The sequence below is a fragment of the Xiphophorus maculatus genome, chromosome 15 (assembly GCF_002775205.1).
Source record: "Xiphophorus maculatus strain JP 163 A chromosome 15, X_maculatus-5.0-male, whole genome shotgun sequence".
In the NCBI taxonomy this organism is placed as follows: domain Eukaryota; kingdom Metazoa; phylum Chordata; class Actinopteri; order Cyprinodontiformes; family Poeciliidae; genus Xiphophorus; species Xiphophorus maculatus.
Window position 1 is genome coordinate 18,368,589 of NC_036457.1, and position 16,812 is coordinate 18,385,400.

Here is a 16,812-nt window from a genome sequence, read left to right on the forward strand (position 1 = left end):
GCTAAATGTTCTAGCAGTACACAAGAGAGCCAGTTATGCAGGTAATAAATATTAGATGGCTTCAGTTTGACTAGAAATGCCTGATAATCTTTTTTTTTTTTTTTTTTTTCCCCACTAGTGCTGGAGATATATTAATGGACTTTTTTGGCGGTCACTGGCTGGGTTGTTTTAAATAGTAAAATACAATATAATTTTTTTTACTTTTTTTTTTTTTTTTTTTAAACAAACGTAAAAGTACAAACCATCTGTTTGTCAGTATTTCAGATATCTAAAACAAAAATGAGTCATTAATTATCAATAACGACTTATATCGCGATACATTTTTCAGCCAAATTTTAGCTACTTTTTGCAAATAAAATTCTTAAAAGGGTTCTGCTGTTTTGTATTTACTCCCAATTGCTCTGTAGCATCATGTAGAGAAGGATACGTTGCCAGGAGGCGCACTGTCCCCTTGGAGGAGCCAAATAGGTCAGAGGTGATGTATGGAGCTAAAAACTGAGAGCTTCTGTTAAAAACTGCAAAAGACTTGAGACGAGGTTGGAGGTACAACATCTCACAGATTAATGACACTTATGGCACTAAACATACATAGGATCCAGTGTATTTCTCTGTTAAGGTCCAGATCCGGATTAAATTGAGAATCTGTGTGAAAGGAAATGTTTCCAGATGCATCTCCATTCACTCTGACTGATATATTTTGCAAAAACAGCTCAAGGTCAGCGCGAATATTTTGGATGTCAGTGCTTTTTGTGTTGCAGCTTTCATTTTTTGTCGCCTAATATTGTGTCAGCACATGTTGGACTGAGACACATTATGAAAGTCTTGAGAGTATAGCTTCCTAGGAAACCATTACCCAAACTGCATCCCAGTAATTGCAAGAGTTAATTTAAATTTGGCTCTTATATTTCCCACGAGGCATGACAAATTTGGAATCTGTGTCAGCCTCGGCAGTAAACATACAGAGGAGTCTGCTATGTTCTTGGCATAATGATAGCCAGAGAAATACAGTGAATCCTACTGTACACGGGGATCAGACTCAGTGCAGGATTTGATTTTATTAAAAAACCCAGTCAGTAAAGACCAAAGGAAATGGAGTTATCCTTCAGTTGCAGCAATTTGAATACATTTAGTGCGATTCCACCGCATTACTTAATTGTTTCCGCATCTAGTCCAACTCCATTTATTTGTGTGGGGGGAAAGCCAAAGATGGGAAGGCAGACTCTACATCAAGACCTATTTGTTGTTGAAATTTCATCTTGAAGCAGCATCTGCCACTTTAAATAATGATAACAGTAGCATGCGCCTTCATGCTCCGCAGCTCCATCCACAAGCAGCATGTGAGCTGACAGAGACTGATGTGTTTAGGTGGAGGCATGGCCGGGCCCCTGACAGCACAGATAATAGCCAATAAGGCGCCGCCACTCTGAATGATTGACAGGCTCCGTGGAAGGCCTGATTCATACAGAAAGACTCTGCTCAAACAATGACACACACCCACAAAAACAGATCCTTGTTCATGCTTATATATACTTGCACAGGAAAACCTTCCCAGTTGAAGACACATTTCTTTACTGTTCAGTAAATGCATGTGGGCACAATTGTAACACCCAAAGTTTTCTGTAAAGTAATAGTTATCCTGCTTAAAGACTTTTAAGTTAAAAACAAATATGTCAGGCATGCAGTGATGAGCCCACAAACCCAAACCGATGAAAAGTGATGCAAGTCTATCAAAAGACACCGATCTGCAAAGTGCTGGAGAATATGAAACCTCTGCAATCCTCACAGACGTCACCCTCCATTTCGACCGAGGATGGCAGCTGTCAGGCTGATGCAACGGTCGACATTCCGGAGACACACTTGTCAAGAGATTTTTGAATTGGAGATGGAAATAATACGGGCTGCTGATGACTTCATTGTTTTCCGCAGTCAGTCATTCAAAACAGGAAGTGCTTAAGTGGTTCCCGAATGCTGCGTTCACAGCTCACTGTCAGTAATTGCCCGTATTAAACTCTGAAGTTGTAGAGTTTGAAACTTCCACTTGGAAAACCTTGTATAATTTTACCTCTGACTTCACGTAAGAACAATTCTTGAACCTATGGAAGAAATGAAGTTACGGGACCTTAAAAAAATATATCAAGAAACACATTTTCCCTTTATGCTACTTTATGTGACACAGGAAGACACAGTCTTTGTTATATTATACACCATTTGATTACCAGCTAAGACAGACATACAGTACAGACCAAAAGTTTGGACACACCTTTTAATTCAATGAGTTTCCTTTATTTTCATGACTATTGACATCTGTGGAATGAGCTACCTGGTACCATTCGATCTCTGGATTGTATAGACACTTTTAGGAAACAACTTAAAACCCACTTTTTTAAACTTGCTTTTTAGCTTAATACTGTGTTTTATTGTTTTGTATGTTGCTTTTAATTTATTTTATTTTATTTATTTTTTTTACACTTTGTGCAGCACTTTGTGACCCTGGTCTGTGAAAAGCGCTATAGAAATAAAGTTTACTTACTTACTTACTTACTTACATTGTAGATTCACACTGAAGGCATCAAAACTACGAATAACACATGTGGAAATATGCACTAAACAAAAAAGTGTAAAACAACTGAAAATATCCCTTATATTCTAGTTTCTTCAAAGTAGCAACCTTTTGCTGTGATTACTGCTTTGCACACACTCTGCATTTTCTTGATGAGCTTCAAGAGGTCGTCACCTGAAATGGTTTTCACTTCATAGGTGCCCTGTCAGGTTAATAAGTGGGATTTCTTGCCTTATAAATAGTCATGAAAATAAAGAAAACCCATTGAATTAGAAGGTGTGTCCAAACTTTTGGTCTGTACTGTATGTGTACCTCTGCTCAAGAATCAACAAATCTGAGGCTGAGACATTACAGCTATGACCCAAAGATGATACCTTACCTTATACTATACCATTCAAACCCTTCTCTCCCCTACTATTTTCTCTATACTCCAAAGACTACACCTCAGCGGACTTATCTGAAGTCCGCTGAGGACTTCAGATAAGTCGTTAGTTTGTCACAGCCAAACTAACTGCGTTCAAGTTAACACAGTCAAAGTAGTTGGGATCTCAACATGGCGATGCCCAAAGACATTGTTCACAGAACCTATTACAAACATCATTTTATGCTTTACTTTCCATAAGCAAACACCACTTTTAATTTGTTCAGTTTAGTTGCAGGCGCTAGATGTAACATTGACATAGATGTAGTCTTACAAGAGTGTCTTGTGATACAAACAAGTTTCCGCCATAATTTACTACTGTTGATCCAAGGACCGGTCATATTGAAATAAAGTTGTCCTCGTAAGTCTTAACTATGGATAGTCGAAGTTGCTCCCACTTTCCCAGAAATTCCAACTTTGGAGGGCGTTTGAGTTGTTTTATCTAACTGGGAAGTCAGAATTCCCTGTAATCTTATTTTTCTTACGGCAAATCAAGAGGTACAACTTTCCACGTAGGCTACTGTCCATTTTCTACATGCCCATTATTCATTGACATCCATTGCTGTGTGTTTTGCCTATGTATAAATTCAAAGGAACAGAGACAAACAATTTTACATCATCATTGTACCTTGAGTTGCATGCATGATCTACAATGAGCTTTAGGTTGCTCTCTCTGTGCAAACCATGAGAATGAACAGCTTTTAAGTTGGTGCTTCAGATGTTCTGACAACTCATATCTGGACAAAGGTATTTAAGACCAAGGTGGCTTTTGGTTTGGAAGGAACATTTTCTTGAAAGAGTGAAATTACAATTTATCGTATAAAAGTGGGATGGGACATCAACAGTCTTATTGGCGTTAGATTTAAAATATTTAAAAGCTGCAGCAAAACATTGAACAGCACAAATAGAACATAATGCTTACTTAAAATAAGATAGGGATAATAAAATGGTGAAGGAACCAATTTAAAATATTCTTTGTGACTCTAGTTTACATTTTGTCACATAAAAACCTCAAACTTTAATAAATTTAATGTGATTTTTACATGATAAACAAACACAAATTGGTTTAAAATGGGATTTGGAAGGAACACTATGATTATATAAAATTACATTTTTATAAAATCTAAACATTTGTGGCTATAATTTGGCAAAATGTTCAATAGATATAGGTAACTATGCAAATGTGTTCCCAGTGTTTAAAAGGTCAGAATTGAGTGCTTTGAATTTGAATTGATCCATTGAAATATTAATTTGAAATTAATCAACAACTGGACTGAGCATGAATATCTAGAGATTGCAAGAAACTTGGTCTGCTTTAAATAGATACGGAAGAACTTTTAATATTTGGATACAGGGGGAAAAAAAGAACAGCAGGCCTTTCACACTGAATATGCATCAGAAGAAAGAGGGTTATCCTGAAACATAACTTCTACTAATAACTACTCAACGTTACCAATGGGGACTCTGCACTCGCAGTGTCTCTCTTTTTCTCCCCTTTCCGAACTCCTCCTCATTCCAGCGTTCTCTCCGCACAATTTCCTCAGTTGATGGAATTGGACCTCAGGCGCCTGCCCCCATTCTTCAGACACCCTCCATCCCTCCGTCTTTCACTCTCCTTCCTTTCAAGCCCCGTCAGTCCCCACCCACCCTTTTGCTGTCACTCCAAACCTTATAGCTCACTCCATTAGACTTCACCATCAGCAGCGAAATAAGGAGCCCCGGTAGCACGCATCCAGGACATATATAGACATATACTCAGAGAAACTGACAGTGAGTAGATTGTCAAAGCCAGTAGCCAGAGGGCTGCCTCTGGCCATTTCCGGACTAATGCTGATGAATTTTTTTTTTATAAAAAGAAGAGACATTTATCAGTCCAAAGATTTCCAAATCACTTTTGCTGTTTACAAAGAAGAAACTTCATATTATCCTGCTGGAGGCGGAGGCTTTATGACATTTCTAGAAGCTCGTTCCCTCTTGGATCTGAAAGGTTATGTCATTCTCAGAACGACGTACCAAAGACCAACGAGTCAAACGTCTTAAAGATGGAAAGGAAAAATCTCACACGGAGAAATGCAATACTCCCGTCAAGGAATTTCATGTCTAATTATACAAAAAATTGCAAAACTGACATTTTATAGAAATCTGATCCATTGTTAATGTAAAAGTATTGATTAGTTCTTCTGGAAGATTTTTATTTTTTTACATCAAAGCTTTAAAGCTCCATTCTCTTGAAAGAAAGAAACATTTTCAACTCTCCCATGCATCAAAAAATAGCATCAACTTACAGGTAATCAATTTTTTAATACAGACATGAAAAAGTGAATGGTGAAATGTAAAATAGCTTGAAATAAACCAATCTTTAATTGAAGTAGCATAATAAATGTTTCATTTGAGTGAAAAAAGTCCCATAGTATAAAATCGTTGCTTTTAGCAAAATTGCTGATGACATACTTGTTGGTACAACTATAAATCCCTTTTAAAACACATGTAAATTAAGCAGTGATTAACTTATTGCTTTCTTTTTTATGTTGGTCAGAGTATCTACGTGCTTTTAAAGTACAGTGAACCCTCGCTATAACGCGGTTCACTGTTCACGGCCTCGCTGCTTCGTGGAGTTTTTTGTGCAGTTTTTTTTCCACAGTGCATTGTGTTCTGCATCCTGATTGGCTAAACAGTCTCCGCGCTTCTTCTCTACCTGTGTGCCAATAACGTTACGGTATTTAAATATACGTAATACAGCTTGGCAATTTTTGGCAAATATTTTTGCCCAGAAGTAAAAAGAGCGACAACAACTACCGATAACTATGATCTTCTCTCGATAAAACACACCTGCACCACGGGCTTCAGAAGAAAATGCCACTAGAGAGCGGAGTCGGGCCGCAGCGTCACAATCAGAGGAACAGAGAAATACGCGAGTCACAATTTGTCCTACTGTACTTCGTATTGATGTCTAAAATGATTATTTTACTGTAGCTATTTGTAAAAAAGTGTTATTTGTTTAAAAAATGCTTGGGCCTAAAAACAGGCTTTGGTTCTGTTTTGTTTTGTTCTTTGGTTTCAACGTAGAGTATTTAGTTATGCTGTATAATAATTGTAAAAAATAAAGGTAACTACTTCACGGATTTCTCCTATCACGGGTTCTTTTTGGAACGCAACCCCCGCGAAAAACGAGGGTTCACTGTATTACGCAAGACTTCCGTGACACAGAGACGCATATCTCCCTTAAATGGGTAAAAAAACGAAAAATTGAGATTCAAGTTGAGCAGCAGCGTGTTGGTATGCATCAACCAGAAGACAGATACAGGAGAAAAAGAAACAAATATCCACAGTCAGAACAGTAATTAAAAAGGAGCCGTCATAAACAAGAATGAATGACGGCGCATAATTATCTTGCCACCTTACATTCTAAACAGGATGGCAGTGGAGAAAAAAAATACTTCCAAAGTTTAGTCTTGGAAAAGAGTAGCAAAGGGAAAACCAACTTTCCATGACAACCATTACACACTAATTAAGAGACACTTCAGAAAAACAGAAACAAACAAAAAACGTCTCTGTCCTGCCATGCTGAGATCTACTTGAACTGTATACTCTGGGCTGATACGACTAAAATGAAATATAAGAATAAACACTAATAGTAATTTTGTTTATAAGCAGAGAAGGACAATGTGGAAAGTGCCTCATGTCCACTGCTAAATATGGGTTGGGGATCTGTGATGTTTTTGTCCTTCTTCTTATACAAAGGTACCTAGATTACCATAAAGACTTTTTGACACCATGGAATTTTAAACAGGCTATCTTAAAATGAAGTCTGGTCTCCAGTACATGTGAGGTACACCAATAATTATAAAAGTTTTGATAATTGTGCCAATAATTTTACTTGTTTTGATAATTGTTTACCACCTTGCTGTTTGCTGGCATATTCAAAATCGTGTTTTCCAGAGTATTTTGTGGAACATCAAATCACGTTATGACTTTGAAGTAAATGCTTCCAGTTCTGAATATTGCAGAGTTGTGGAAGTTGGGGGGTTCTGATTCACCAGATGTTATCACTGCCCCTTTTTAATTCTTCGCTTATTTATTTATTTTTTTCATTTACGTTTAACTGACAATGTAGAAAATCCATTTAAATGCTCAATGACGGCAGTTAAGTAGTCAAATTCAACACGAAAGTTGGCCATGCTGCCAGTGTCACTTTCAGTTTGCAGTATGATCCTACAGCAATGACGTACATGTATTGCATATGTGGGGTGTGAGTGCTACAGAGTTCATCTGGCAGACTTCAACTTTTTTAGAAAACATTTCAGCAGCTTGTTGTTGCTGATGATCTAATTGCATATGGTATAGCGTTAGACGCATGCAAAGGTCATGCAATATAATCATGTTGCATTGTGTTTCACCATGTTTTTTCATTGAAAAGAAAGGCAGATTATGCAGTGGTTTGAGAGCAATAATGGTATTCCACGCCCCTATCCCCTGTGGTATAAAGTACTCGATAAAATAACAACCTCCAGGTAAAGTAAAGGTTTTTCAGAGTGAGATTATGCTTCTGCAATAAAAGTTACTTTTATTTTCAGGCTTGTTTTTCACATTAAGTTTCCAGGTGGATAATCACAGGGCTGTCAGGTTGAAAAGCTTTTTAGAGTTGAAGGTAACTGCATTACTTGTACTCCATGTGCGGTTTGTATGACGAGTCAAACAAGTCAAGATGTTGCTTTCTGCATTCTTACTTCTTTCCCCCCATACCTGAAGCTTTAAGTTCAAAGACCCTTTACTTTATTCGTGCACTCTTTAAATAATGCAAGACGGTGAGGTTTTGTAGTTATATGAATAATACTTCTTTACTCTAAATAATTTTTTTTCAACTTGTTTTTCGAAATTGCCTCAATAATTCCAATTTGCTCACCTTTCTGTTGAACAGATATATTTCTAGTTGTTTTTCATGTATGGTAATTGACGTTATAAGTAGCATTTTGAGCTTTTTTGCTTACTTTTTTTGAACACACTGTTATTTTGAACATAACAGTGAGAGTTGCAGAGGAAGAGAGACATTCGGTTATCAGGTGCAGTATTTCAGAATCCCAAACCAAGGGGACAGCTCTGCTCTGCTCATCCTAACACACTGTGTCAATTTGTTTCTCCTGAGAGCCAATGGATGCGCCTCCATCTCTCCTCCCCTCCACCTGCCTCTCCTGGCCCCCCGACTCTCTCTGCTACTCTTGTCCCCCGAACTCTTTTTTTTTTTTTTTTTGCTCTCTCTTCCCTTCCCCTCTTCACTCCTTCGACTTCTGTCTCCAGCTTCCTTTTTGTCCTTGTCTCTTTTGTTTTCTCCATGTCACTTCTGTTTACATTTATCTCTCCTGCCGTCTCTCTGTCACTCTTCCCTTGCCGGTCGGGGCGTGCAGAGATCCGAGGCAGACTCAGACAGGTCGTCTGCCGGAGCTTCACAAGGTTACATGAAAAACCAGACGAGGAGAGACATGTCAGGGTGACTATTCACTTTAACCTCTTAGATATGTCTTTTGACATTTTTTGAGGCTGTCGCGAGCAGGATGCAGTCGGCACGGTTTTCATAGTTGGACTTGTAAAAATCCAAAAAAGAAATTGTATTCACAAGAACTAACGTCAAAACATTCGTACACTGACTGATTTTTAATTGCTGCACACAAAAAAAGCCATTCTAAAGGTTGGGCTGTAACGTTTTAACGTGCAACATATTCTAGCAAATCTCTCTCTGACATAATCCTGTCTGATAGAGCCGCCTGCATTTGAAGAAAGACATCACCCATGATGCTCCAAATTCATTTGACATGTTGTGGGTTACCGTTGAGCTTAAAATCGCAGTTGCATGGTTTGCTTTACCTCCTCTACTGAAAAACTGCACAATGCATTCTTTCATTTTAGCTAGCCATGCTAATTCTAGTCTTATTTTCAAAAGACGAGCTGTAATTTCTTTGTCTTACAGGGGGGAAAAAATTAGAGAATGCCTTTGCAGGGAGGCTTAGCATCTCGGCTTGTTGTTTTGTGCGTGTGTGTGTGACATCTCGCAAGTTTGCAACCTTGAATGACCTCCATCCCCGAGGATGTCTCACTGAGGGCTGCAACTAAAAGCAGATGTAAGCTCTCGCTGTTTAGGTCACAGACTTGAGGCCTGTTCGGCAGCGATTGTGGTGCAAACATGCGTTTGACGTGTTGGACGTCATTACAGTTCACTTCATAGGGGACGTCTCCCAGGGAACCGGGCGGGCTTTCCGCGTGCAGGAAGGCTGTTAAACCTGTAGCATCTCCAGCAAAAATCAATGGCAAACCCAGTGTCATATTAAAGTCCCCTTCTATTCCTTGAATTTTTTTTTTTTTTTTTTTACATTTTGTCTAACTACTTATGCAATGTATTTGTGTGGTTTTTTTTTATGGAGATTTTTATGTGCAACCTTCAGCTCTGAAGCTGCAAGTAGCTGTTTGGACCTTTTACAGTGACTCGTAATAATTTTGGCAACATTTTTTTAACACAGACAATACCAAATGCAGTTTTTTTTTTGTTTTTGTTTTTATAATGGAATAACTCTAAAAGTGCCAATAATATTTTTGTTGATCTATTTTTTCTGTCATTGGGCTGTAAATTGTGCTCTTTTTTTTTCATCATTTTTCACAAAGGTCAACATTTAGCAGAAAATGTATCAAACTTTTTCTTTGCAAAAGTTTTGTTTTTCTTTATTTTAAAACCTAAAAAGTAGAAATAAAATAGCTGTTCTATAAAAATGACGACAAAATTCTTTATAGTAGATAATAAAATTTATTCTGTATTGTTTGCGGCTCTAAACGACTTCCATTAGTCAGACTAAGACCAAAAATGGCTGTAGATAACAAATAATATATCATTTTCAACTTTATTTTAAATCCAGTATTGGAAAAAGATGTGGCACACATTTGTATTCAGCCTCATAAGTCAGCAGAACTACTTCTATCTGCAACTGCAAGAGTTTTGGTTATGTATATGCGTTCATCAAGACAGTAGTTTTATGAGAAAAATAACAATTAAAATGAGGAAAGTTGGGCATTTTGTGAAGCTACACTTTGGTATAAGTTGTACAGGTACTACTTAATAGAAATATTTGATCTTTCAACACATTAGCATCGAGTTATTAACAGAAGCAGGACTTTGAAAGGGTAGTGTTAACAACTTTGTCTATTTTGAAGAAAAACAAGAAACCGAGCTGATTGCATCGGATCCTGATTACTCTGTTGAAGCTTTTTTCTCATCAAAACTTTTTTTTCTTGTCATTTTAAAAGGATTTTTTTAGAAGGTAAATTTGCATCTTCTTTCTCCTATTATTGTGACTATATTTTTGTAATTAAGCAAAAATTCTTGTAGCATGGCCCTCGTACAACTTCCGTAAGGGATGATTTTAATCAACACTTTTTAAAAATATTTTTCTTTTATTTGTAATTTTAATTTTACAAATAATTAAGCAGGAAAATAATGTAAAAAAATGTAACCAGGTATAAAAAAAATCTTAAGATTATTTTTCAAAACCATACTGCCCTTGCCCTTTTAACCCAACTTTAAACCCCTTGTTTACCAGCAGCTCTCTTATACCAACATTAAATTGCCAAAGCAAGTTACCACTTGGCTAAAAAACAATGTTTGTGTTAAGAAGTCGTAACGTCCTGGGGTGATCCTAGAAGGAGGTAGAAGAGGGAAGTGGCACATCTTCTTCCTTAACAGTCCTTGAGGTCAAATTGGGGAAAAAAAAGAATAAAAAGAATTTGCTCAGGCATTTTGTGTGTAGGTGAGGGTGAGCGGAAGAGAAAGGGAGATGGTAATGAAGGAGCTAATTGCTTCCAGTGGATTTTGAAATCGAACTCCGGCCCCCAGTGTTCGGTCCAGGCAGCACACAAATGGAATATTGATGACCGTGGCGAAAATAAGAGGGAAAATGACCCCACTTTATGATCAATATGAAAGCCACATATATGTGTGCAATGTGTCTCAACAGGCAATACATTTCCCCCCAGTTTTTATGGATCAGTATACACTTACGCCCAGATATGACTCTGCTGAGGTGCGGAAATGCTACCTTGTATCAATTTGCACTCTCCTTTATTCGCAGCAGAGATGCTTTATCGATGCTTTGTAATTGCATCGTAACTATTTGATGGTTTGTAATTCCATCGTAGTAGTTAACGTGCGTATGGAAGACATGTTTGCGATGGTTGCTTCTTTTTCTGTTGCTGCAGCTTGTGGCAAATGGAACGACCGAGCTGGATCTGAATCATAGCTTTTAAAGCGAATGTTGCTTTTTCTGTCACAAACTCATACCTGGGACCTAATCTCATTTGTACAAGAGGCATTAAATCCTGATTTTTGTGCGAAGATCAGAGCTAATCTTAAAAACTAGCTCTGAGATCAAACCAGTATTTATTTATTATTTTTTGGTATTTGGCTGTTCAGAGGATTATTTCCACCACCAAGTTGAGCATTTCAGCCTGAGGATTGACTCACTGCGATGTCTGGCACTCCAGCTTTGGCTTCAGTTCATTCCTCCCCTTAAAGGCTGCCAGCTGAGAAGAAGTAAACAAAAATGCTACATTTGATTATAATAATCATGTCAAGAGGAATCCTTCTGAACTACTGAAACCTGTTTTGCAATCTGAGCTGCGGTTCTCCGACGAGCTAATTAGAGAAAGGAGGATAGATAAGAGGAGTTGCCATGGTGCTCACCTTTGCAGCTTGGGTCAGGTGAGAGCAGCACTGGGCTCGGGTTTCTGGCTTAGATGAGAAGGATTTTGATGCTGTTGCTTTGCATAGAAACACACTTCATAATTAGCTTTTAGTTAGTTTTGCTTTTATAAGTAATGTTGAGAAACTATCATCATGCTTGCGAAAGTAAGTCATGTAATATGAGTCAGAGAGGATGTGAGAAAAAATGAAATGGAGCTTCCAAATTAATATTTTCATGTATTAAAGGGAAAAGCTATCCAAACCAACTAGTAACTTATCAATTAACTATGATTAGCAATATTTTTTTAAGCTGACTTGAACATCCGTTTTAGGTGTAATCCTAAAACGGATGTTATTTCATCTGAATTTTGCAAATATTACAATATTACAGCAAATATTTTGATGGCATTGGTTAATAGCTTAATAAATTAATTAATCAATCGAAAAATTATTTATTTGTATTTATGTTTAAGTTTTGAGATGTACCTTTAACTGTGACAAACCTAGAAGAAATCTATAAAGAAGACCATACTTTTTTGTTGTTGTTTTTTAAACTCATTGTAGTTTCTAGGGAGAAATTGTCTCACGACCATCTCTGGGTTTAGCCTACTCTACTCCGGATGCTCAGTGACGCCAGCTCGGGCATCGAGCCAGTGTAACCACATTGTTGAGATAAGCATCAATATTTCATTAGTCTTCTGAAAGACTTTTTGGAGAAATGGCTCTGGCAGATGATGAAGATGGAACTGACATGTCTCATATTGAGTAACTGCAGCATTATCATTTTGCCGTCGGTGTTCAACCCAATTGTTGAACACAGAAAAGTGCAATATTACCCGAGCGTAATAGGCAAGGTTTTTGCGGCGCTGTCGACGCCTGATCATTTTCTTAGATTCCGTGCGAGAATGAGAAGACGAGGAATCCTCTGTGTATCCCTCTGTCATCATGCCTCTGTTGTAATAATGGCTTTCTATTTATTCTCCTGGCACAGGAAGGAATTATTTTTCTGTGCCTTTGTTGCCTCCTGTAATATTTCCTTTTGTTTGCCGTGTGAAGACTTTGGTTTTGAAACTGCGGGGAGAATTTCTCCATGGCTGGAATGCGCGGCCCGTTGTCCCCGCAGCACCGCCGCCTCGTCCCATTTGTTTTCCTCGTGGTGTTTACCTTCTCGTTTTTCCATTCATCTGTGTCTTTGCCAGCTGCACAACACCGCTCCCTCATGTTTACAGACCGACTGATCCGGCACAACAAATGGACGCATGTGCTAGGTTTCCCTTTAATTTCAGTTTTCCCCCAGTCTTGCGCTCCATGTCATTTTTCTTCTGACCACACAAAGGGAATTGCAGGACACAGTGGAAATGAAACGACTATTTGAACTTCTCTTTTCCTGTCTGCTGTCAGGTAATGGCTTCACCATATCAGAATGCCATAGCAACACATTGGTTTGGTATGCTAACATGTCTTCTTTTGAAGAGTCTCACAATGGGTGCTGTGTGCTTGCTACGTCAGTTGTCAACTTCAGTCACAGAAAGTATTCACACCACTTTACTGTTCCTTCTTTCTGTTGCCTTACATTCTCAATCTAAAAGAGATTTCAGTATTTTTTTTTCTCAAAAGATCAAGACAGAGTGTCCTTTAATGACAAGCTGTGGTTATAAAATCCAAATGTCAGACTCTATTAAGTGAAAAACCAAAGATTAGAGGTGGATCTTTAGAAGAGTCTTCAAAGTCTCTTTTTATGGATTGGTAAATTCTTCGGGAATTATGGGGCATCAGCTGAGAAAGAGAAATCACGTCTGCTTTTCTGTTTGAACCTAAGAACATTTGAGAGTAAATGGTTTCTTGGTGTCCTTGTTCATGTGGTTGTGTAATGATTTATAATCTATAAATATGATGGAGCCAAAATCATGATATAAAACTCATACTGATGATTCTAAATGCGCTGTCCAATCATATACAGGGCTTCCCCCAGAAAACTTGCTAAGCCCAGTGCTTGGGGTGCCAGGGCAGTCATCCAGCCAGCCACCATGTTTTTAAGTTAAAAATGTTTAAAGTTGACAGAAAACTTGAAAAGATCACTTTATAGCTATGCGTTATTGGAAGACCGGAATATTAATGCCTAAACACCAACTACAAAGTGTTAAAAAGACAATAATTTAAAAAAAACTAAAATAAATAAACAATGTTAAGACTAGTGGGAGCACAAGTAAAGCCTGGTGGTCTACCAGGCTTATAATACATTGTGGGGAAACTCTGATACATCTGTAGTCAAAACTAAATATATTTAGTTTGAAAAGAAAGTTGCAAGGAGTCTGATCTCTCAAATGAAGTTACCTTCATTTAGTTGTGTTGACGAAGATCATTTTATTTCATCCATGTTTCAATACTGGTAAAAAGTCAAAAGAAGCATCACATTTATAAAAAACCATAGATATTTAGAAGCAAAATATAATGAGATCAAAACAGGCCTTAGAGTAGAACCTCGTGGAATGCCACATGGAAAACTTTTATTACTGGTGAACAATATTTATTTGCCAAGTACAAAGCTTCTATCCCTATATAAGTTCTCAGCTCCTCTAGAACAAATCTCTTGATATCCATATGACTTTCCCGTCTCCACCTTGAGGTTGCGATAAAAGAATGTTATGATCTAAGCCGGCGGTTTTCAAAGTGTGAGGCGCGCCTCCCCTAGGGGGCGCCAGAGCACTTTAGGGGAGGCGCGGTGCGAGGGAAAAAATAAACCGGAAAAGAAGCTATCTGCTTGCTGTCTTGCTCATAGCGTGCGTAATTGTTTTTTCCTTTGTATGCCTCCGCTCTTTCATACAGCACGCTCTTTTAGCTCGAGATAAATTGTTTAGATGAGCCACAAAAAGAGCTCCACGATTTTGCAACTGTTTAGGTTTTTGATTTATTTTTTAATTTCAAGGAAATGTGCAACATTTACAGATGTGTTCCAAAAATCTGATCAAAATGTTTTTGTTAAGATGTGAAAACACTGTTGGTATCTCTAACATTAAACTCAGAATCTCAGATGTAAGAAAACGGTTGAAAAATGAGTTTGGGGTTGTTCTTATCATTAGAAAAATGAAAAAAGGGCGTATTTGCCATACAAAGGCCCTGATAAAATAATTAAAATGGGAGGAAATGTTTTAAAATGTTCATGTGTTAAATTTCATTCAGATAAAGTGTCATTTTAAAAGATGCGATGGTTCTAAAATAAAAGCAATTAGAAGGTGTTTTGTAGTGGCATTTGTTTGTGTGTGGGTTGATTATTGGGGGGGGGGCAGCGGGCATTGTGCTCCTTGGAGAGTGGCTCACCCTTTCATACTTTGAAAACCCCTGATCTAAGGTGTTGAAGGTAGGAATTAGGATTATGAAAAAAAATCTAGAGGAAGTGTGCAGCAGTACATTTTGTAGTCAGACTAAATCTTCACACAGATGTGGTGTTACCTAAGAAAATTTGAGTTGGGATGAAAACAACTTGATCAAGAACTTTTCAAAGAATGGGATAGAACTAAATGTTCTTTTTGGATGCGAGGCTTCAGCACAGGATGTAATTAATACTTCCTGCCTGAGATAACCTGATCCACTTTTTTTTTTTAAATCATAGAAACTGTCAACTATTAGCACATATTATTCTTTACTTTATGGAAACAGTACCCCTCGTTCACTTTCCGTCAAAACGGCAACTTTATTTTTGCTCTCAGAATTGAGCCCCCGCCTCATCTCACGTTACGCTGTGTGCTTATCTGAAAAGAAACAGGATCAGAAAGTGACCTTGTAACAACAGGGTAATGTAAAAACTGTAAAATCGGACTATGTTTGATTTATGCATGCCATTAGCGAGGAATTGTGTTCCATTATAAGTAGTCTGTCTGTCTAAAGGGTCGCACGTGAAACTTGAAGCTTTGGTCATACAGATAGGGTTTTATGATCTGAACTGAATGATAGGTTATTGCAGCTCTAATTATGCAGAGCAGAGTATGTGTGTGGGTTTTTATTGATGTGTGTACCAGATTGATAGTCATCTTGTATAACGCCATTCCTTATACTGTGATTTTTTTTTATTTTATTAAAAAAAAGATGTTTTCACCCCTTGAACTTATTTCACATTTTGCTTTGTTACCACCAATAATTTCAGATTTTGTGTGGAATTTTTTTTGTGATGGACCAACACAAAACAGTGCAGAATTGTGAAGTAGAAGACAAAAAATTATAGATGCTTTACATCTAAAGTATAGAAGATGCGGCATACATTTCTACTTCTGATACCCCTAAACAAACTATAATCCACCGACAGTCAAACGCATTAAATAAGGATGTATCAAGTTTGTTGTTACAACATGTCATGATGTGAAGATGAGTTTCAATACTTTTGCAATGCATTTTATTTAATTCTTCGTCACAGTTGTTAATTATACTAGACTTTTAAGGTGCTAATGTTATACATTTCAGGACCTTTCAAGACTCTAAGATAAATGGACAAATATTTGTGGTTACAACCAGTAAGATGTAGTTGGTTCCAGTTGGTAATGCGCAACAGTAACGTTCAGGTTTCCCTATCGTGTCATTTCAGCACGAGAGGAGAATGTGGCCACCTTCCGCGGCTCGGAGTACTTCTGCTACGACCTGTCGCAGAACCCCATTCAGAGCAGCAGCGACGAGATCACGCTGTCTTTCAAGACGTGGCAGCGGAACGGCCTCCTCCTGCACACGGGGAAGTCCGCCGACTATGTCAATCTGGCCCTGAAAGACGGGGCAGTTTCCCTCGTCATCAACCTCGGTTCTGGGGCCTTCGAGGCCATCGTAGAGCCAGTCAATGGAAAATTCAATGACAACTCCTGGCACGACATCAAAGTGACACGCAACCTGAGACAGGTAATCGGGGGTAACGGTGATGGATGGAGTTTGAGGTTTTCTTTTCTGTTTTTTTTGTTCCGTAGAGAAGCTGCCTTGAAGAGCTTTGGAGAAAGCTTTAAGAAACTCATTTTTATCTTATTGGTTGTCATTTCATCTCTACAGTTTGGAAACATTATTAAGAAAACAGATTTCATTTTTCTTTTGATTGTTAAATTCACACAAATTCCTTCTATGCTATATTCATTGCCTTGT

The 16,812-nt window shown here is 37.9% G+C and overlaps 1 protein-coding gene across 16 annotated transcripts in view; it reads left to right on the top strand.

Annotated features, from left to right (window-relative positions):
- LOC102225484 (neurexin-3b) overlaps positions 1 to 16,812 on the top strand; it is a 391,379-nt gene that overhangs the window by 76,232 nt on the left and 298,335 nt on the right. For all 16 annotated transcript variants that reach the window (XR_002754044.1, XR_002754045.1, XM_023348134.1 and 13 more), the window contains one exon: positions 16,277 to 16,578. Coding sequence is in view for 14 of the 16 variants with exons in the window: in XM_023348134.1 (XP_023203902.1) it covers positions 16,277 to 16,578 (302 nt within the window). In the remaining 2 variants the exon portion in view is untranslated. The remainder of the gene's footprint in view (positions 1 to 16,276; positions 16,579 to 16,812) is intronic.